Here is a 22,162-nt window from a genome sequence, read left to right on the forward strand (position 1 = left end):
GGTCAAGAACTTGAAAAGTGGGGAGAAAAAAACACAAGGCTGCAGGGAAAGAGCCTGAAGTGAAACAAACTGAATTGCTCTTGCAAATAGGTGAAATGGATTTACGGGTAGTCTTACTATCACCCAAGTTTGAGCAGTTCTCTAATTCAAGCATGAAACTTGGTTGTCCCAATGTAAATGCATTTTAATGCAATATGCACAGTAGGACAGCAATTAAAATTTGAGGTATTCAAAATATGTTTATGGCAGTTAGGTTCATAGTGTAAATAATAATTGAGATTTTTAAAAACTGTCAATCCAACCTGTCCCACGTGATACCTTGTGTATTATTATATGCTATCCATGCATAAAATGAAATGTTTTCAATTAGCAGTCTATTAGCTATTTCAGTTTTGTTTTCACTTGCACTGTACTGAAATAATTTAATAATGCATATGGACATGGTCATGTAGAATAATGGTGAACAATGTATTTCATAGGATCACAGATATGTTACAACGCAGAAGTGGGCGATTCTGCTCATTGTGCTTGCATCAGCTCATTACATGAACATCATAACCTAGTGCCAATTTCCTGCTTTTCCCCATCCCCTAGCACATTATTTTAATCAAATAATCATCCAATGCCATCTTGAATGCCTCAACTGAACCTGCCTCCACCACACTTGGAAGTAGTGAATTTCATACCCTAACTACTCGCTGAGTAAATATATTTTTCCTCCCTTCACCCTTGCTTCCTTTTATAACAGTATTTTAAATCTATGCCCTCATGTTTTGTTCCTTTTACGAGCGAGAACAGTTTCTCCTTGCATTTATCCAACTTGCTCATTATTTTGAAAACCTGTATCAGATAAATCTAAGCCACTTTCTCTCTAAGGAGAACAGACCCAACTTATTCAATTGATTCTCATAACTGAAGTTCCTCAGACTGGAACCATTCTTGTAAACCTTTTCTTCTTGAATCCCTCCAATGTGGAAACTGGTCATTCGGCCCAACAAGTCCACACTAATCCTCCGAAGAGTAACCCAGCCAGACCCATTCCCTCCTATATTTACCCCTGACTAATGCACCTAATGTACACCTCCTTGAACACTATGGGCAATTTAGCATGGACAATGCACCTAACCTACACATCTTTGGATTGTGGGAGGAAACTGGAGCGCCTGGAGGAAACCCACACAGACATGGGGAGAATATGCAAACTCCACACAGACGGTTGCCTGAGGCTGGATGCTGGGAGGCAGCAGTGCAATCCACTGAGTCACCATGCATTCAAAACTACAAACAACAGTATTCAAGCTGAAGTCTGAGAAGTGTCTTCTACACGTTCAACATCACTTTCTTGCTCTTATAATCTATGCCACTTTTAATAAAGCAAAAGGTGTTATATCTTACTGCTGTCTCTGTCATGCCTTTTTGTTCAATGATTAGTGCACCTGTCTGCCAAGGTACCTCAGTTCCACCCCCCCCCAATTTGAATACCCCTACTTTATATATATTTTTTCCCTGTTTTTCCTGCACTACTATCTCACTACTACATCAGTACCTACAAACAGTTTGAAATTCTAAATACACTTTAAGCAGAGGTAGAGGAAAATTGTGGGTTATGGTGAAAAGGTGGGGAGTGAAAGTTCTTTACATTGAATGCAACACAATGGATGCTAAGAACAAGAGAAAGTTTAAAAAAAATGTAAAGTTGAAGTAAAAGTACAATAGAAATAAAGTCATCCAGAATTTTAAAATAGGCAATATATGTTGGGTTGTACGTGTGGGGTCAAAAATAGTGAATAAGTGAAAAACTGCAAAAAAGATAGCTGGTAGGAGTGGGTGCATGCACAAATTTGAAAAGTGGCCTGAAAATTTAAGTCAACTCCCAATGGCAAATGTCAATTTTCCTGTTCCTCCGAAGCTCCCTGTCCTGCTCTGCTTTTCCAGCGCCACTCTAATCTTGACTCCCAAATGGCTTCTATTGTGACCTCGTCAAAAGATTGAAAGAGAAAAGTGATAGTCATTCCACCCCCCCACCCCCCCCTTCCTTCCCACCCCCCCCTTCCTTCCCTGTTTGGTCTTCTCTGCTTATCATTTCCAGTGCTTTGTGTAGAATGCTTACCAATAAAATAAACTTCGCTGGCTTTGGTATCTCTCTGTAACAAAGTTGACAATTCACAGACAAAGGCAGCAACTCCATCCTAGGTCAGCTTCCATTTTCAACTGTTAACAGCAAATAAATCCCAAGATTTTACAGCACTCTGATGAGTTTGCAAGTCTGACTAAATTTCAAAAGGAAGTTGCTTGCCCTCTTAATCGTTTTGAGCGTGTTTATCTGAACCTTTTCCCAGCCTCCGTTCCTTCAACACTAGCCTGTTGCGCATCCCCCAGTTCTGTCTCCACTAGTCATTTGGGTTGTAAACTTTAATTCCCTCCCTAACCCTCTTTTTTTTTTCACTGGTGTCTCATCCTTAAGGTATTATTTAAAACCCATGCTTTTAATCACTTGTCTTAATATCTTCTTGCTTGACACTTCTTATTTGATTTATACTATTTTGAAGTGTTTTTGCTATTTCACTATGTTAAAGATATTATATAAATGTAAGTTACTGTTGGGTGGAATATTCTTGTTTGCACTAGTGTACAAATTATTGAGGTGATTCCATGCAGCTGAGCGAATGTACCACATTTGACTGCAAATTCCAGAACAACAAAAATTAATCAAAGTAAAGTAGAAAGACTTCTCATTGTATTCTCTTTCACCTATGGTTGCTTGAGTCTTGAGTGCAGACATTGTTTTCAGTTTCTTTTGCACTGCTGATTGATGGAGCAGCTGTGAGCTGCTCATACTCTGCAGAACCTGACGGTGCCTAAGCTTCAGGCTTAATTTACACTGCAATCTGGATAACAAGGGGTTGTGACCTAGCAACCACGTTGCAAGTCTGTGCTCAATGCTTTTAAAGATAGGCAGCTTTCAATGACTTTCAGCTCACCTTGGCACTTCCACAACATTATTTTTTTCTGCCTGGGTCTTTTATGCAGAGTCTGATTTAACTTGCAATCAAACAAGCAATAAAGGCATTTTGTTCGGGAGCTGTTGTGCATGGACGTTGGCATATGTTTATGAACTGTAACTAAAGCACGCAGCGTCCCTTTCCATCCAGGGACTTGAGAATGATCGTGTGGGTGTGTGCTAACAAATGCTAATCGTAGCAAATAAAATGTGTTTTACAGTGGGCTCTGGCTTTTTTTTCCCCGAGTAATCTTTTCGAACGATAGACGATTTTTAAAATGCTTAGTTGCAGCGTGGACTAGATTAAACAATAAAGCAAGGAACTGGCGCAACGCCCATTTATGTATTAGTTCTATATTGAACCTTCAAGCTGCAGTGGTATGCCAGATTATGTTTTTATAAGGCATACAACCGAGCTTATTTGCATGCAGCCAACCAATGAATGCGGTTGTTTTTTTTGGCTGACTTTCAAAAAAACGGCTAGTGTTAATTGCATTGCCAGGAGAAAATGTTTTGTGACAGTTAAAGAATTTAAAGAAAGGAAGATAGGTTTAATGTCATCAGTAATTAGATAATCAAGCTAGATTCTTTGTCGCTGATATCTTAATATTGAATCCCACCTCAGAAGGGCATTTCCAAGCAGGGGAGGGCTGAGCAAGTGTAGGTTGTCAGCAGCGTACAGTACACAGAGTAGTTTTTCTGGCATGTAGACAAGATGAGGCTTAAACAGTACACAGACGACATATTGAAACAGAGAGCACAGGCGAGCGTAGGTGCAGACATGAAGGCAACTTTGCACAAAATGTAGCGTTTCCTAGGATGGTTGGGCGTCACCTTCAGTCAGGTATTTTTCACAGCAGTCCCCTGTAGAGCAGAAACATACCAAATAATTGCTGCTTTGTTCTCTGAAAATATTGTATTAAATTAGAAAGCTACTAAATGCAGTCTGAAGTAGCTGTCTGTTAAAACTGAGAAAATGGCGACCTAACACTTGGTTATTTGTGGAAGTGATATTTTGCATCTTGCACTTACACAGTAATAAAATGTTAATTCACAAATGTTTTACTTAGATGCTGCTTCTCGTTTTGAAAATTACTTATTGTCTCATGAAAAGCTTCTTGTCAATGATTTTTGCGAAAAAAAGACCAGTCAAACTCGGGGTCCCTTTGGACTCTGCTAATCTATCTTTTAAAAATAAATAGCTAAACTAAGGACTGCAGGTTTGGTACTTATTCTCTGAAGGTGATAGTGATGCTTTAAACTATTGGAAAATATATGAATATTTGTGTACATTATCATTGGCATTCAATTTTGATATGCTGTTAAATTGTGGTTGCTTTGAATAAAATAATGTAAGTTTGAGCGAAAGTTTTTAACCAATTGAAATAATTCTGAGTAGCAGTTGTGGTTTTTGTGGACTGACTTATGCACAAAATGATTAATATAGATTTGGAAAATGAACTTTTTCCAGCATGCAAACCAGAATGTGGTTTAAATTGTTTCCTCAACTTTCATTACAAATTATTTTTGAAATCAAGTACTCTGAAAGAAAAGTATGGCCTTGGTACTGGTCTAAATTAAAGCATAATGTTTCAGGTTCATAGAGTCATAGAAATGTACAGCATGGAAACAGACCCTTTTGGTTCAATCTGTCCATGCCAACCAGATATCCCAACCCAATCTAGTCCCACCTTCCAGCACCTGGCCCATATCCCTCCAAACCCTTCCTATTCATATACCTATCCTGCTGATTGTTGCTGAAGCACTCCATAATGGCGAGTTGGTGGCATAATGATAAACTCACTCAACTAGCAATCGAACACTTCAGGCTAATGTTCTGCAGACATGAGTTTAGTCCCCACTGTGGCAGATGGTGAAATCTGAAATTAAAAGTAAGTATAATGGCGATATGTAACCATTGTCCTAGAGACCAGTCTTGTTTGGGTAAGGAAATTCACCATCTTTAACAGCATCTGCTCCTTAAAAACATGGGGTCTTGAGCCAAAATTGGGAGAGCTGTCCCACAGGTTAGTCAGGTAATTGCCTGAGATAATCCTTCTTATTAAATCATACCACAATGCCCCAGACGACACAATCCCCGGAATGTGTTCTGCCCTCTAAGAGAATAGATACATCGGACAATGTCAGAATGGAAAGAAGTTGCACTGGGAGTCCTCAACATTAACTCTGAACCATATGTAATCTCAGAATCAGGTCAAACATGGAGAATTATGATTGCGAGCCCATACAGATCTGCACACTACACAAATCCCACACAAAACAACAAACACATGCACACCAACAAACACATCCCCTATGAATCAGTACTTTCCCATATTGAACTTCACATAGAAGAAGTATTTGAAAGTGGCAATGGCCCAGAATATAATCTGCTGCCTCACAGCGTCAGAGACCCGGATTCAATTCTCGTCTCGGGCAACTGTCTGTGTGGAGTTTGCACATTCTCCCAGTGTCTGTGTGAGTTTCCTCCGGATGCTTCGGTTTTCTCCCACAGTCCAAAGTTGTGCAGGTTCGGTGAATTGGCCATGCTAAATTGTCTGTAGTGTTAGGTGAAGAGGTAAATGTAGGGGAATGAATGGGTCTGTTTTCATACTGTAAGTAATCTAATCTAATCATTAAGACTGGCATGATTAATGATTATTGAGCTACCTGAATCCTAAAGGACATAGCTACCAAATTGGGACTGTGGGAAGTAATGAGCAAGCCAACAATAGGGGAAAATCTAATAGACCTTGTTCTCAACAATCTATTTGTCGCAGATGTCACCATCCATGACTGTCAGTGGGAATGGTCCCTGTATAGTCCTTGTGACAATGAAGTCTCCTCTTCACATTGAGGATAGCTTTCATTGCGTCATGTGGCATTACCATCGTGCTAAATGGAACAGTCTTCAAACATATATTGAGCAACTCAAAACTGGACATCATGAGATGCTGTGGGGAGTCAAAAGCACAATTCTATTCGTGCCCAATCTGTTTACCCAAATCTGCCATTGCCATCAAGTCAGGAGATCATCCTGGGTTTGTAAATACTCAGCAGGGCATATCAGAAATAGCACCAGGTACGCCTAAAATAAGGCATCAACCCCTGGTGAGGCTACAGCATAGTTTACCTGCATGCCAAATAATGTGACATCACCATAGGAAATGACATCACCAACCCAAAGAAACCCAAACATATAAATAGAAAGCAGGAAACATCAGCAGTGCTTCGTCCAGAGGCTCACTGAAGATGTTCCCTAATATGGTGACGAAACATCTGAAAATGAACTTTCTAGCTCAGCGAGCTACAAATCTTCTCTAAAACTCGATAATGTAAGCAATATGCAATAGGCAGGGCTATATGATCCCACACCTAATGGATCATATCTAAGATCTGCACTCTTACTTCCAGTCATGAATAATGATAGACAATTAAACATCAAACAGGAAGGGTTGGGTCCACAAACAATTACTGTTCAATGATAGAGAGGGCCTAGCACATTGGTGCAAAAGATCATGCTGAAGGACTTGTCTCTGTCTTCAACCTGAATCATCATGTCTGTGATTCATCTTGGCCTCCTTCTGTGGTCCCTCATTTCACAGGTAGAAGTCAGTTCTAAAGGTGTGCTGCATACTTAACCAAACTGTTCCAGTACTGTGTCGAACATTATGACGCTGGAAAAGCATAGCAGGTCAGGCAGCATCCGAGGAACAGGAGTGTCAATGTTTCGGGTATTAGCCCTTCATCAGGAATGTCCAGTACCGCTACCTGTGGACTAATATGAACTATGAACTGGCAAAACAAGGGCAGAAGCTGCATGGAAACACCACCTTCAAGTTCCTCTCAAGCTGCACATCACCTTTATGGGCCACAATTCTGGAACTCTCTCCTGAACAGCACTATGGGTGTTCCAGCTCTCCAAGGACTATAGCTGTTCAAAAAGGTAGCTCTTTGGAGGGTCAGTGTGGACTTGCTGGACCAAATGGCCTGTGTCCACACTGTAAGGATTCTATGATTTCTATGATCGCCACCATCTCCAGGACAATTACAAATGGACAACAAATGTTGGCCTAATCAGCAATGTCTACATCCCATCTACAAAGAAAATAACAAAACCTGGTGTTGGGTATCCCTGGCAAAGGATGAAAGAAACAAGTAACAATTTTCATTGATCATTATTCCATTGCCTCGCATTGGAGAGTATTTGCATATGTGGAGGAAAACAGTGTAAAACTTGAATGTGATTTTCCCAGCAGTTGAATAGCCTGTCTTGTGTGCACTGCCAGAAAGCTTGAATTAATGCTCCAGCATATATAATTACCTTTGGAGAAATGAGGTATTAGAAAAAAATGAAATAATAGGAAGGGGAAGGAATGCAAATATTTGACCCCAATTCAAACTTGGAAAGGTGGAGCAATAAGCTGGATCAGTTAGGGTAGAGGGGAGAAATCCCAGGGATGAGAAGACCCTAGATTTCCTCATTGGATCTGTTGCTACTGAAAGTCTTAACAGAATTTAAAATATACTTATAATAATTAAAATAACACTTAGTACTCTGAGGGTTCAATGAGATTGTTAACTGAGAGGCCTGGACTGAGTCGAAATAGGAAAGATGTCTCCACGAGTAGGAGATTCTAGGAGCTGAGGACACAGCCTCAGGATGACATTTAAAGTTTGGGAGAAGATTTGTAGTTCAGGTGCTCGTTGTTTTGGTTCTGTTCACCGAGCTGGGAATTTGTGTTGGAGACGTTTCATCCCCTGTCTAGGTGACATCCTCAGTGCTTGGGAGCCTCCTGTGGAGCGCTTCTGTGATGTTTCCTCCGGCATTTATAGTGATTTGTACCTGCCGCTTCTGGTTGTCAGTTCCAGCTGCCCACTGCAGTGGCCGGTATATTGAGTCCAGGTTGATGTGCTTATTGACTGAATCTGTGGATGAGTGCTATGCCTCAAGATATGGCACTCATCCACCGATTCAATCAATAAGCACATCGGCCTGGACCCAATATACCGGCCACTGCAGCGGGCAGCTGGAACTGACAACTGGAAGCGGCAGGTACAAATCACTATAAATGCCGGAGGAAACATCACAGAAGCGCTTCACAGGAGGCTCCCAAGCACTGAGGATGTCACCTAGACAGGGGACGAAACGTCTGCAACACAAATTCCCAGCTCGGCGAACAGAACCACAACAACGACATTTAAAATTGAAATAAGAATTTTTTTCAGACAGAGGATGGTGCATCTGTGGAACTCGTTGCCACAGAGACTGTATTTAATGCAAAGAGAGATTCTTCATTAGTAAGGGATCAAGAGTTATGGAGAAAAGGCCGGAGAATAGAGTAGAGAAACACATCAACCAGATTGAATGCCGGAGCAAGCCCAATGGGTTGAATAGCCTCATTCCACTTCTGCATCTTATAGTTTTGGCTGAGTCTCTTCTGGTTGATTAGCACATTTTGATAGTGGTTATTAATGAGTTCAGAACTAAATGGGTCTCCTGAATCCTGGAGTTATTTTGGGTCTATTGTCCCAATAGGAGAAAGTGAGGTCTGCAGATGCTGGAGATCAAAGTTGAAACTTTATTGCTGGAACAGCACAGCAGGTCAGGCAGCATCCAGGGAACAGGAGATTCGACGTTTCGGGCACAGGCCGAAGAAGAAGGGCCTGTGCCCGAAACGTCGAATCTCCTGTTCCCTGGATGCTGCCTGACCTGCGCTGTTCCAGCAATAAAGTTTCAACTCTATTGTCCCAATACAATAGTTGAATCATGACTTGGGCTGCTCCCAGCCATGAACCATGCAAACTACCTGCACTAAATTTCAGTAATGATAAAATGATGAGGGCAGCAAGATGGTGTAAATTCCCTTGACTCACCATCTTATTACCTCACTCGTTGCCCAAACGAGGTAGTAGTTTGATAAACTATCTGCTTTTTGTAAGTGCACATTTAAGAGATAGCAGGTAGAGTAGTGAAAAGGGTTAATTTTGGTTTCTGTACTGTCAATTCATTGTTTACTGAATAGGTGCAATGTCTGTTTCTATCGAGGAGCAGCTGTTTTTTTTCCACTTATGGAATGTTCTGCCTTGTTTTGGAGAAAGCTTGCACTTAGCCCCTGGGAATACAGCATTGAAAAAAATGATCCTGTGAGAACTGCTTCAATGAACATTGTATTTGATAGCTTGGAATACTTGAACAGTTGCACCTACTTAGTTTAATCCTGTTTTAAAACATTTCCACATGGAAGAATGGATTTAAGACAACTTTAAGGTCATGCAAATCAGTAGTGTTGTAATTAAGGTGCCTTAATACAATATCTCAGTTTTTTTTGCACTCTATCCATGGAAACATAGAATTTAATTTGTCTGAATCTTTAAATAATCAATATTAGATTTATGCTCAAAAATCAGTGCTTTGCCCTGGTACTTCTCATCTGAGAGTTTTTAGTTGTGTATGGTCTGTTAGTGGACTTTCTCAACATTTTTCCCCTATAACTTGCTGTGGTTGCTCTTGAAATACTTGTTGCAGCAGCATTCTGAAAGGGAAGCAAATCTGGTAGAAAAGGGAAGGGCTAACACTTGAGATTTTCACATTCTGAAAAGAAAACTCCTCTCCAGTTTTCTCCTGGTAGGAATATATTGATGTCTAATGTTTATGACATAAAGATTAGACATTTCCCCAATCCCTTTTCCTCCCCTCTCTAAATGGAAGGGAACATTGGCTTTATTTAGCTTCTCTGTCACGTTACTAAGAAAGATTGTGTGTAATTTTGTTCTAGGATGTTCAGTGTGCTGTTACGGGTGTACGAAACTGAGACATCTGTAGCTTGCAGGATATTAGCTACTGGTTTGTATAGTGTATTAGCGAAAGATTAGGGGTTACCTATCGTTAATTAGGCTGCTGCTTTATGTAATGTATAGCTCACAAGATTTCAACTTTACCAAACACTTAAATAGTTTTAATTATTTTTCTAATTAAAGTGGGGAGTTCTGAGATTAATAATTTCATAAATAAAAAAACCTTTTATGAGCAGGAGTGAAGTCGCGATGACAGAATTTGAGACAAGTAAGAGTGGTATAATTGAGAGCAGGTGCAGTTACTATGGGCGAGTATAGTTTAGTGGGCCAAAATTGCAATTTATTTACAGGATGAACTACAAGTGGAAAAAATAATACTGAACAAAATAACTGGATGACTTTGATGCAAGCGCAGATCTTATTGGACCAGATGCCAAGTAATGACTAAAAAATGTTCGATTTCGAATCACGTTTGCACAGAGGGCCACGCAACACGATGGCTCAGTGGTTAGCACTTGCTGCCTCACAGCGCCAGGGGCCACATTCAATTCCCATGTATATGTGGATGCTCTAGTTTCCTCCCACAATCCAAAGATGTGCAGGTTGATTTGCTTCGCCATACTAAATTACCCAATGTGTCCAGGGATGTACATGCTCGGTGGATTAGCATTGGTACATGTGGGTTTGGGCTGCAGGGGGAGTGCTGATTCTGGTTCTGGTCGGGATGCTCTTCAAAGGGTGTTGCAGACTTTATAAGCCAAATGGCCTCTTTCTGCACTGAAGGAATTCTGTGATTCTAATTGTGAAGTTCAGGGTTAGGTTTATGAAAAACATGCAATTAAAACATTCAGTAATTTGCATTTACATAATGCCATTGACAGAGAAAACAATCCAATGATTCCTTCTTAGACCTATAATTAGATAAAATTGATGCTGAGCCAAACGAGACATTAAATGAGATAACCGAAACCAAGTCAAATTGCATGTTTTAAGGATAGCCATAAAAAGGCAACATGTTGGAGAGGCTAAGCACAACAATTCCTACGGTTGGGTTCTTGATAGTTCAGGGCATAGTTGTCAATAATAGGCTGAAGGGTGTGGAGGTTACTTACAAGCTTGAGATAAAGGCATGCAGTGTTTTGGTGAGCTGTAGGAGGTTACAGACATGAAGAGATGAGGCCTTACGTTTTAAGTCATTTGAGTGACTTGTGTGTGTCTGTGGGAGATGGGGGAGGTGGAGTGGAAAATTGGCACATGTAAGCAGATGCTAGGTGAGATAATCTGAGTGCATTGTGAGCTACGGTCATAGATCTGTGCAGCATGGAAACAGAGCCTCCATATCCTAAATCAATTTTAATTCCATTTGCTAGCATTTTGCCTGTATCCCTCTAAACCATTGTAATTGTATCAGTCTCCTCCCCTTCATCTGACAACCCATTGCATACACACCACCCTCTACATGAAAACGTTGTTCCTTGGGTACCTTTTTAAATCTTCTCACCTCTTTCCCCCCCCCCCAACCAAAACTTTGGGCATTAACCCTATCCATGCACCTCATGATGTTATAAACCTTTAAAAAGTTCACACCTCCGAGACTCAAGGGAAAATAGCCCCAGTCTATTCAGCCATTTCTTGTAGCTCGAACCTTCCAACCTTGGCATCATCCTTGTAAATGTTTTCAGAGCCCTCTCAAATTTCATATCATCCTTCCTATAACCGAGAAACCAGAATTGCATGCTCCATTCCAATATTGGCTTAATCAATGTCCTGTACAACTGTAACATGACTTCCCAACCCCACTTTTTGCCATACACTGACCAATAAAGGCAAGGATATCAATTGCTGCCTTCACTATACTGTCTACCTGTGATTCCACTTTCTACTTTCAAGGAACTTGCACTCCAAGGTCTCTGTTCAGCAGAACTCTCCAGGAGGTGAAATTTACTGAGAGGAGGTGAAATTTACTGAGAGCGAGGACAGTTGGCCAGGCATTATTGGCCATGCTAAATTGCCCGTAGTGTTAGGTAAGGGGTAAATGTAGGGGTATGGGTGGGTTACGCTTTGGCGGGTCGGTGTGGACTTGTTGGGCCAAAGGGCCTGATTCCACACGTAATGTAATGTAATCTAATCTAATCTAATCAAAACTAATCAAGCCTTAAAGTGACAAAAGCATGGAAGAGAGTGTCAGCAGAAATTGAGTTGAGGCAGGGATACAAATCAATGATTTACATGTGGATCATTGTAATGTAGATGATTTTTAAAAAAGAAAAGCAGATTTGCCGATATATGTCAACTTCTGATGGTTTTCAGAGGCTAAATTTGGATTCTGGGAGGACACCAAGCTGTGAAGAGTGTCACTGGGAAGGTAGATGTAAGTTTTTTTTGTCTTCTAAATATTTAATTTAATTGCAGCTCTCAGTACTAGATAGATTTTGTACATGTAGTGTGATAATAGTGAGGTGGTGAAGTGGAACTGCAAGCTGTCAATATGTTTATGGGTCTTGATGGCAATCACCAAAATAGATTTCAATGAGGAAGAACAACAATTGAGATGGATCTTTTGAGGGCCCTATAGCAGTGCTTCCCAAACGTTTTTCAACTGTGGCCCAATTTTGAGGCTTTAGTATTATCGAGGACCATCAGTAAGAACTGAGACAGTGGAGAGTGTGAGCTGAAAAAGCAGGGGTCTATTACAGCTGGTGTACAACTGTTTTAACTTTGTCAGAGCTCACAACCCCACTTGGGATTCTGACCCTCACTTTTGAAATGGCTGCCCTAGAGTATTAGAATTCAGCTTCAGTAAGTTTAATACCTGAACTAAGGAAACTGGACTGACGAATAACATGAGAGCAAAACATGTCCAGAAGCAGTTATGTTTGCAATCTTTCACATCATTGTGCTGCTTGTAACCAAGGGGTGTGTCAATATGCTTTCTCAGATGGGCTAAGGGAAGAGCTGAGACTGAACATTCAAGTCATTCTTGTACATCTGCTAGCTTCTTACTGTATCTGAATAGAAACTTTTTACAAACTATCAATCAGAATCATTGTTTTGCAGTTCAGTTTCTTTCAGAATTTTAAAGAATTCATCTTAAATGCTTCCATGTATCCAAAATAACTGTTTTTGTCAATCGTTTTTATAATACCTGGTTAACAATATTTGAATTATGATCAGTAAATATATTGCTCATGTTTGATTGTAGCTTTGATCTTGAATTTACTTTTTTTTCCCTTTTTGTCTAGGTTTGTCGTGTTTAGCTTGTGAACTGAACAGAATGAAAAGATGCATTCACAATTTGCTGTTACTATAACTTGGTCTGCAGTTGCATTGTGTGATTCTTTATTTTGATTGATACAGAATATTTCTTAACTTTGTTTTGGTCTCTTCTAGATCTTAGCCACAGTGGTCTGGGAACGCAATATGAAAATTCCCACTGGGGACAGCCCCCCTTTCGGAGTGAACCAAACAGCATCTGGGATAAAGTGATAATAGACGGAAGTGACAAAGAGGCTTGGCCTTCCATTTCTGGTAACGAGACTGAAACTGCCTCAGAATGCACAGACACTGACTCTGCCTCAAATTGTGGCTCAGATAATAATAGCATGGCTACAGGGAGTGCACCAGGCAACTTCAATGGACAAAACAAAAATTGCAATAATGGTGGCAATGGAGCACTTGTCCAAAGCAGTTCAAACCAGAGTGCCATTGGATGCGGAGCAAATGGCGGAAATGGAAATTCATCCAGGGTGTGGGCTGTTGCCCCAGGGTCTGCCCCTGGTGTAGGGCACTGCTCTGCTCCCAGTGGAAATGGAAAGATTGATAGTATCGTAAGTGTAAATCCAAACTGTTGGGGCACTTCTACACCTACTGCTGGTATTAATCTGAATCTTAATCCCAATGCCAATCCAGCTGCTTGGCCTGTAGTTGGCCAGGAAATTCAAGGAACTGTTGGAGGAGGAAGCACTTCAAATATTTGTAGTCCAAGTAATCCCATTGATCAGAATTATGGTAACCCTAATAATGGTCCAGCAGGTACATTGAATACCTGGGGAAATTTGCTGCAGCCAGAGAGCACAGATACACAAACGTCCACTTCACAGAATGTGTCTTTCAGCATACAACCTCAGAACCTTAACACTGATGGACCAAATAACACTAACCCCATAAACTCTTCACCAAATCCTATCAATGCAATGCAAGCAAATGGATTGCCCAACGTTTCTGTACCAGGAGGCTGGGCAATGACAGTAGGCATGGGTACAATAAACCCATCTCATCTTCAAAACCTTTCTGGTGGTGGTGGGTCATCTGCAGTTTCTCAACTCAGCGGGCGCAATGGCGAAGGAATGAACAGTCCTTCATGCAACTCAGTGTGGGGAGTGCCACATACTAATCCTACAACCACCAACAGTAACTCTGCATTTAGTCAGGGGAATGGAGACACTGTGAATTCTGCATTAAGTTTAAGTGCTAAACAGACATTAGCAAACAATTCCAATAACGCTGTGCAAAAGGATGTTGGAAACAATGCTTGGGACTCCGGTCCCCCGACCAGTCCTAGAGTACTGCCATGGACAAGGGCTGGTACCATTGGGGGCTTGCACTCTGGTCCCAGTAGCATTGGAGCTTGGGGTAACACACCATCTAACAGGAACACTAGCAATGGTGTAAATGGAGAATGGGGCAAACTCTCTAACCAGCATTCCAGTAATGAAGCAAATGGAAATGGGAAAGGATGGGAGGGTCTTTGTGTTAACAGCCAAACACCTGCTTTGCAGCAAGGTAATGAACAAATTAACTCTTTGGCCAAACCTTCTGATTCAGGTACCACTGGTAGTGAGGGAAGTAATGAAAGTGCTGGCAGCCAACATGAAGGAAGCACCAGCAGAAGTGGAGGAAGGCATAGTAGTAGCCGACGAAAGGCTGATAAAGGGATGAATGAACAGCAAGGGCTGGTCCAGAGTGTTATGTCAAAGCCAGATCATGACCCTAGAGTCTTGTGTAATTCTGGATGGGGACAGACACCAGTAAAGCAAAATATTTCCTGGGAAATTCAAGAATCCCCTAGGTCTGAGCGAAAAAATGACAATGGAACTGAGGCCTGGGGTTCTGCTGCTGCCCAGTCTTCAAACTCAGGGGCGAGAAGTGATGGGTCCAGCATAAGCAGTACGAATACCTCTTTAGTATCTGGTTGGGGAAATCTTCCACCAACAGTTATGTCTGATAACGCAGGTTGGGGAGACAAAGTGTCTAATAGCCAGGGGGGATGGGGAGATTCTGCTAATTCTACTGCTGCTGCTGCTAAAAGTGGCCATGCCTGGGGTGGGGTTTCTAATCAGGAGGAGAAACCACCATCCTGGGCAGACTCTCAGAAACCCAAGCCTCAAAATTGGGGTGAAGGACAGAAAACCAATCAAGGATGGACATCAGGAGGAGTGGGAGTAGTAGGGAGTGGTGGAGGAGATTGGACTGATACTGCTGCAGGACCTTTAAGTGAGGCAAAAAAAAATGGATCTAGTTGGGAGAATGAAAACAACCATACTGGACCCAATTGGAATGAGACAACCAGATCACAGGCTAGTGGATGGAATAGCGGTACCAACAGCAAATCAAGTTCAAATGCAGGCTGGGGAGAGCCTTCAAAGTCAAATGCACCACAGAACTGGGGAAATAAACTTCAGGATAATAATCTTAGCAACTGGGGAGGAGCTGCTTCTGTTAAACAGTCTAGTTCGGGTTGGGTTGGTGGATCTTTGCCTACAAAACAGAAGGACAGTGAACCCACTGGCTGGGAAGAACCTTCCCCACCATCTATTCGCCGCAAAATAGAGATTGATGATGGTACCTCTGCTTGGGGAGACCCAACCAATTATAAGAAGACTGTAAACATGTGGGATAGAAACAATCCTGTGAATCAAAGTAGTAGCAACGCTGTGGCTGAACAACCACCTCAGCCCCATCAGTCAAGTGCCACGCAAAACCGGTCCCCCCTACTTGGTCCAGGTAGGATTCACTACCATTTCAATTTTCTTTTACAAACATGTAATTATGTTGATATATGTGATGGAAGTCTGATATTTTCATGAAATTCTGGAAACATACCTGAAATTCCTGAAAGAGAAATTGCAGGATGCACACTGCCATTTGAATCATGATCTTTATGCTTAGGTATGCAATGCTAAAGTAATTTGACCCTCATCTTGATTCCTTTCAAGGTCTGCTGCTTTCTTTTTCTATCTGGCAAAGTGGGAAGGAGGGTGACTTATTACAATCACTTGCTGCTCTAAAATTAATGAGTTTCATATGCATTAGGGCAGCTTAAATTGACTACTGTGTATGTCTGGCAGTCAGTAAATATACAATATAATGGGAGCAATTTTCTGAATAGCTTTTCGAACATGGAGTTTTAGATATTGGGAGTCATAGAGTCATTTAAACATAGAAACAGACCTTTCAGCCTACCATGTTTGTGCTGACCAGCGAACACTGAATTATGCTAATCCCGTTTACCTGCATTTGGTCAGTAGCCTATGTGTGGCATTTTAAGCATTCCTCCAGACACTACTAAAATGTTGTGAGCATACCTACCTCAATCACACTCAGGCAGCATGTTCCATATTTCTACCAACCTCTTGGGGGGGGGAAAAAAAAATTCTCAGATCTCCTCTAAGTCACTTACTCCCCTCCTTATGTCTTCTGATCTTAGATACATTTGCCACAGCATCCTCTCCAGTGTAATCATCTCTTCTGAAATTGAGGCGACTAAATCTACACACAGTATTCCATCTGTGGCCTAACCAATGTTTTATGAAGTTGTAGAAAGACTCTGTTGCCCCTATGTCTATGCCTCGGCTGATGAAGGCAACCATCCTGTATGCCGCCTTCAGTAAAAGACACAGACTAGTTCGCCTTGTTTCATCTTCAAAATGTTCATTTCCAGGCATTACTTATTCTTTCTTTCTTTCCCCTCTCTGGCAAGCTGTAAAATAATAAATGATATAGCGAATGGCATGCCTTTGAACAAAATAATGTACACAATCGTTGTTCTCTATTGCAGCTGATCTAACATGCACCACATAGAAAAGCCCCCAAGTCAGGATCACCATGTGGCAGGGACTTGCCTGTAGAACCATGACAATTAGTCAGTACATGGACCTGCATCTTCCATACAAAGAACAAAGAAAATTTACAGCCCAGGAACAGGTCCTTCGGCCCTCCAAGCCTGAGCCCATCCAAATGTACTGTCTCAAACTGTCGGTTAATTCCTAAGCATCTGTGTCCCTCTGCTCCCCATCTACTCATGCATTTGTCCATACGCATCTTAAATAAATCTACCATGCCTGCCTCTACCACCTCTGCTGGCAACACGTTCCAAACGCCCACTACCCTCTGTGTTAAGTATTTACCGCGTGTATCCCGCTTAAACTTTCCACCTCTCACCTTGAAAGCGTGACCTCTCGTTATTGAATCCTTCACCCTGGGAAAAAGCTTGTCTCTATCCACCCTGTCTATACCCTTCATGATTTTGTAAACCTCAATCAGGTCCCCCCTCAATCTCCTTTTTTTCTAATGAAAATAAACCTAATCTACTCAACCTTTCTTCATAGCTAGCATTTTCCATACCAGGCAACATCCTCGTAAACCTTCTCCGCACCCTCTCCAAAGCGTCCACATCCTTTTGGTAATGTGGCGACCAGAATTGTACACAGTATTCTAAATGCGGACGAACCAATGTCTTGTACAATTTTAACGTGACTTGCCAGCCAGCTCTTATACTCAACACCCCGTCCAATGAAGGCAAGCATACTATATGCATTTTTGACCACTCTATCCACCTGTGCAGCAACCTTCAAGGTACAATGGACCTGCACTCCCAGATCTCTCTGCCTGTCAACTTTTCCCAAGGCTTTTCCGTTCATTGTATAATTCGCACTAGAATTAGTCTTGTCAAAATGCATCACCTCACATTTGTCTGGATTGAAATCCATCTGCCACTTTTCCGCCCAACTCTCCAGTCTATGTATATCCTCCTGTATTCTTTCACAGTCCCTTATGCTTTCTGCTACTCCACTAATCTTCGTGTCATCTGCAAACTTGCTGATCATACCAACAGTGCCCTCTTCCAGATCATTAATGTATATTACAAACAACAGTGGCCCCAACACTGACCCCTGTGGGACACCACTGGTCACCTGGAAAACTCTCCTGGATAAGTCTTTAAATTCTACCCCATCCAGACCTCAATCGCTAAGTGTATCCCAGTCAATGTTGGGAAAATTTAAAATCTCCCATCACCACTACCCTATTGTCTCTATATCTTTCCATAATCTGTTTACCTATTTGTTCTTCTACCTCATGCTCACTGTTGGGAGGCCTGTAATATGTACTGCACCCTTCTTATTTCTCAGCTCCACCCATAATGCATCACTACCCAAGACCTCCATAGTGTCGTCCTTTAACACAGCCGTGATATCATCCCTGGCCAGCAATGCAACTCCATCCCCCCCTTTTACGTCCATCCCTGTCCTGTCTGAAGTGTCTATATCCTGGTTGTCAATCATCATGCCCTTCCTTCAACCAAGTCTCTGTGATTGCAATAATGTTATACTCCCAGGCACCAATCCAAGCCCTAAGTTCATCTGCCTTGCACACTAGATGCATTTCAGGCCGCCGGTTCTTTTGCGCTCATCTGCTCTGCCTACTCTTCCCTTTTATTAGTGCTATCTTCATGATTCTTACAGTCTCCAGTCTCGACCTCGCTGCCTACTTGTTTCCTCTTCTGGTTCCCAGGCCCCTGCCACATTAGTTTAAAACCTCCCCAACAACATTCATTAATCCTCCTTAAATTGTGGGGAGTAGGCATCAAATTCTAAATTTAACTTCCAGTTGATAGAATGCTGCACCAGAGCACAAAAATGTGAAAGTACTCCGAATCCAATTTTTATTGAACCTGTACTTATTGTGGGATACTTGGATAACTGGACGCTAAAATGATGTATGTGCACAATGTTCTGTTTGTGAAGTGAGTAACTTATATTATGTGATCCCCAATCTTTTTAATACACAACATTATTTCGTTCATTTTGAACTGCTTAATTAGGTGCTGAACAGAAACCATTAAAATAATAACCTAACATTGAATGCAGTGTGTATTTCCAAAGTTTGGATATATCATGAGACTCAATTAAAGTAACCATGAGAATAGTAGCAGACTTAAGGAGAACATAAAAGATTGTTGAATTATATCGGCACTTGGCAGATAAAGTTAATGCCAAGCATTGATTGTGGGTCTGGTGTATAAGCCAGCAGTTATTATCCAGTCCTAATTTAGAACCATCAATACCAGTGGTAGAATTTTTTATGATTAGGAGAAATTGTTGCTGTTTTGTATTGAGCAAAGGTGATTAAGGGAAGATTTAATAGAGATGTTTATAATATTTTGACAAAGCAGGTAGGAAATTACCTGTTTTCATTTTAAATGGAATAGCTAGCAGAGACCAATTTAAGATAATTGCTAAAAGAAACATTTGACTTGTGGCTTAGAGTACTCTGCCTGAATGGGTGATGGAAGCATTTTCAGTGATTTTGTTACTAAGGGGAATAGAGTGAATAAATGCATGTAGTCGAAATGTTTACAGGGTTCTGGGAATGAAAACCGAAATGGGATTAATTGGATAGCTTTTGGGGCATGACAGACAAAGATGTCTCCTTCTGTGCTTTATTATGTAATTCGACGTCAGCTCCCATAGGATGTTGTATTACTGGTGTATTACAGAGGACAATGAATATATAAATATGGGGAAAAGCAAGTTTAACACCAGTTTAGTTAAAGAAACTAGACATTCGGTATACTGTGTCTATATTGTTTGCTTTCAAACCACAAAAAGCATTTTTTTGCAGGTCAACTATTCTTGAACTAATCATTCCAAAGGTAATTAAGTTTAGCACTGGAACTGCTCCCTCCCATCAAGCCACCTCTGTTTGAAAAAAGGGTTTCTGCCTTGGAGAACTGCAGAAATGACAATTCCTCTCTGAGGAGGAAGGGAGTTGTAATTGGAGAGTGCAGTCTTTAGATTCTGTGTTTTGCTAGAACCTACTTTTTCCACTTAAAATAGCAATTGAAATGTATTGTGTGAACTTAAATTTTGCTGCTTAATTTATGTCTTGCATATATTGATGGATCATATTTTCAGTTTCCTTTGTTTTCTGCATCATTTTTAATTTTCCAAGTTAACTCCTGTAAAAAAAATTCCGATTTGTGCTATAGAGAGGGTTAATCACCGGTGCAGTTCCAAACCTTGTCAGTATTACCTGGTTGAGAATATGAATACATCCTGGCTGGGAGCATGAGAGTTCTAAAGTTGCAGTGTTGGTATTAAGTAATGGCCCTGCTGTGAGCATTTTCACTTGTGGAAGATGGTTCTTGTCTTCAAAGACCTTGAAAAGCTTTACACAACTGCAATATTCTTAAGTCTCATTGAAGTATCCAATGTTGGGGAGGTGCTGCAGACAATTAAGGGCCCACTGCTTTAAATCATATCTGAACTAGAACCATCTTGATGAATAAAATACAATCCATAGAGGAAGTGTTTCATCATCTCCACTTCCTGAGGGGCATCATTGGTTATAGCTGACACCTTCCTGATCATGGCCTCTCCTCTGCAGCAGTTGAAGCACTTGTTTCTTGAGCTTGTTAGATAATAAAGGATTAGAAACGAACCTATTAATTTATACCTCAATTTATTTGTGTTTATGGCTGAGATTAATCTTGTATGATTCATTTTTAATTGTTACATTCGTCCAAGTAAACTTAAGATTCCAAAACATATATGTAACACAAAACTTCAGTTTGTTTTGGAGGTGATATTTAAAGATACTGCCAATTGAGGGTCTGAAATAGCCAAAGTATGCAAAATGTAAGTGCACAAGTCTCCAAATCTCTTCAGTATCATGTGCATATTTTGTCAATTATTTTTTCTATATGATTTACATGGAGCTTGGAATTTAGCCTAATGTATATTGAAGTAATAATAGAGTGGTTTTTTTGTGGTTTTCGGTTTTGATACAGGATTATGTAAAATTGTTTTATTTAGCTACTTTTTGAAATAAACAGAAAATCTGACCCATTAAAAATACAATTACTTGAAGTCCAGGACTTTTTCATTTGTAAACAAAATGACAGTTGAGTTTTAAATGATCGTTTCATTAATGGAAGAAATGGTAGGACATTCTGTAATGCTTTGTAGTGCATATTGTACCATTTGAGGTTTGAAAAGAATTGAGTTTTGTCGAAATATCCACATAATGACTGATAAGAACCGTTCATGTACATAATGTGCTGCTATCTAGCAAATTATATTTATATATTCCTAATGGAAACTGCTATGTTATATGAAGTAAAATATTTGAAAATGTTGTAGTCTCCTAAAATTATTTTAGTTAAGAATCTTCTTAGCCAAAAATTGGCCTCCTTGAAAACAGTTGATAATTTAATCAATTGGTCAGACATTTTATTTTACCTTTTCATTCAAGAAAATACTTCCTAAAATATAATTTCAGTGACAAATGCTTTCTTTGACTAATTTCTAATGCTTTGTCTGTTATTAACAAGTAGTGTGTTTTATTTTAAGTATGTCCATATTATTTGCTTAGTTACTGCTACATGTTCATTCATTGCTCTAGATTTGTGCACTTCTTGCCAATTCTAAAGACAGCAACATTAAAGAAGGCAGAACATAATTCTTGAATGAGTGTTCAGGTTACCTAAATTACCTGTAAATAAGTATATCTTTTTAATATTTTTAAGGATGACATTGGGGCACAGTGGCGGGACTTGGGTTTGTTTCCACTCTTGGGTGACCAGGACAAAGTGATGGTGGAGATAAGAGTCAAAAAGTGTGGTGCTGGAAAAACACAGCAGATCAGACAGCATCTGAGAAGCAGGAGAATTGACATTTCAGGCATAAGCCCTTCATCAGCTATTCCTGATGAAGGGCTTATGCCCAGAACATCACTTGTCCTGCTTCTCGGATGCTGTCTGAACTGCTGTGCTTTTCCAGCACCACACTTTTTGACCCTTGGGTGACTGTCTGCATGGTGTTTGCAGATTCTCCCCCAGTCTGCATGGGTTTCTATTGGGTGCTCTGGTTTCATCCCACAGTCCCAAGATGTGCAGATTAGGTAGATTGACCATGCTAAAATTGCCCTTTAGTGTGCAGGCATGGATTAGTTATAGTAAATGCAGGTTTAGGCAGGGTAGTATAGGAACTGGGCTTGGGTGGGATACTTTTTGGAGGGTTGGTGCAGATTTTGATTGGCCAAACTGCCTCTTCCCGCATTGATTCCATACATTGCTCTGCATAA

At 40.7% G+C, this 22,162-nt stretch overlaps 1 protein-coding gene across 11 annotated transcripts in view; it reads left to right on the plus strand.

Annotated features, from left to right (window-relative positions):
* tnrc6c1 (trinucleotide repeat containing adaptor 6C1) overlaps window positions 1–22,162 on the plus strand; it is a 693,384-nt gene that overhangs the window by 588,854 nt on the left and 82,368 nt on the right. For 10 of the 11 annotated variants that reach the window (XM_088000550.1, XM_088000552.1, XM_043714631.2 and 7 more), the window contains one exon: window positions 13,190–15,802. In XM_088000550.1, coding sequence (XP_087856676.1) covers window positions 13,190–15,802 — 2,613 coding nt within the window. Of the gene's footprint in view, window positions 1–3,727; window positions 3,846–13,189; window positions 15,803–22,162 lie in introns of those variants that run through there. The other variant, XM_043714630.2, reaches the window with a different exon arrangement.

Source organism: Chiloscyllium plagiosum, unplaced genomic scaffold (genome assembly GCF_037043375.1).
Source record: "Chiloscyllium plagiosum isolate Xiang-an unplaced genomic scaffold, Cpla_swu_hap1 HiC_scaffold_25, whole genome shotgun sequence".
Classification (NCBI taxonomy): Eukaryota; Metazoa; Chordata; class Chondrichthyes; order Orectolobiformes; family Hemiscylliidae; genus Chiloscyllium; species Chiloscyllium plagiosum.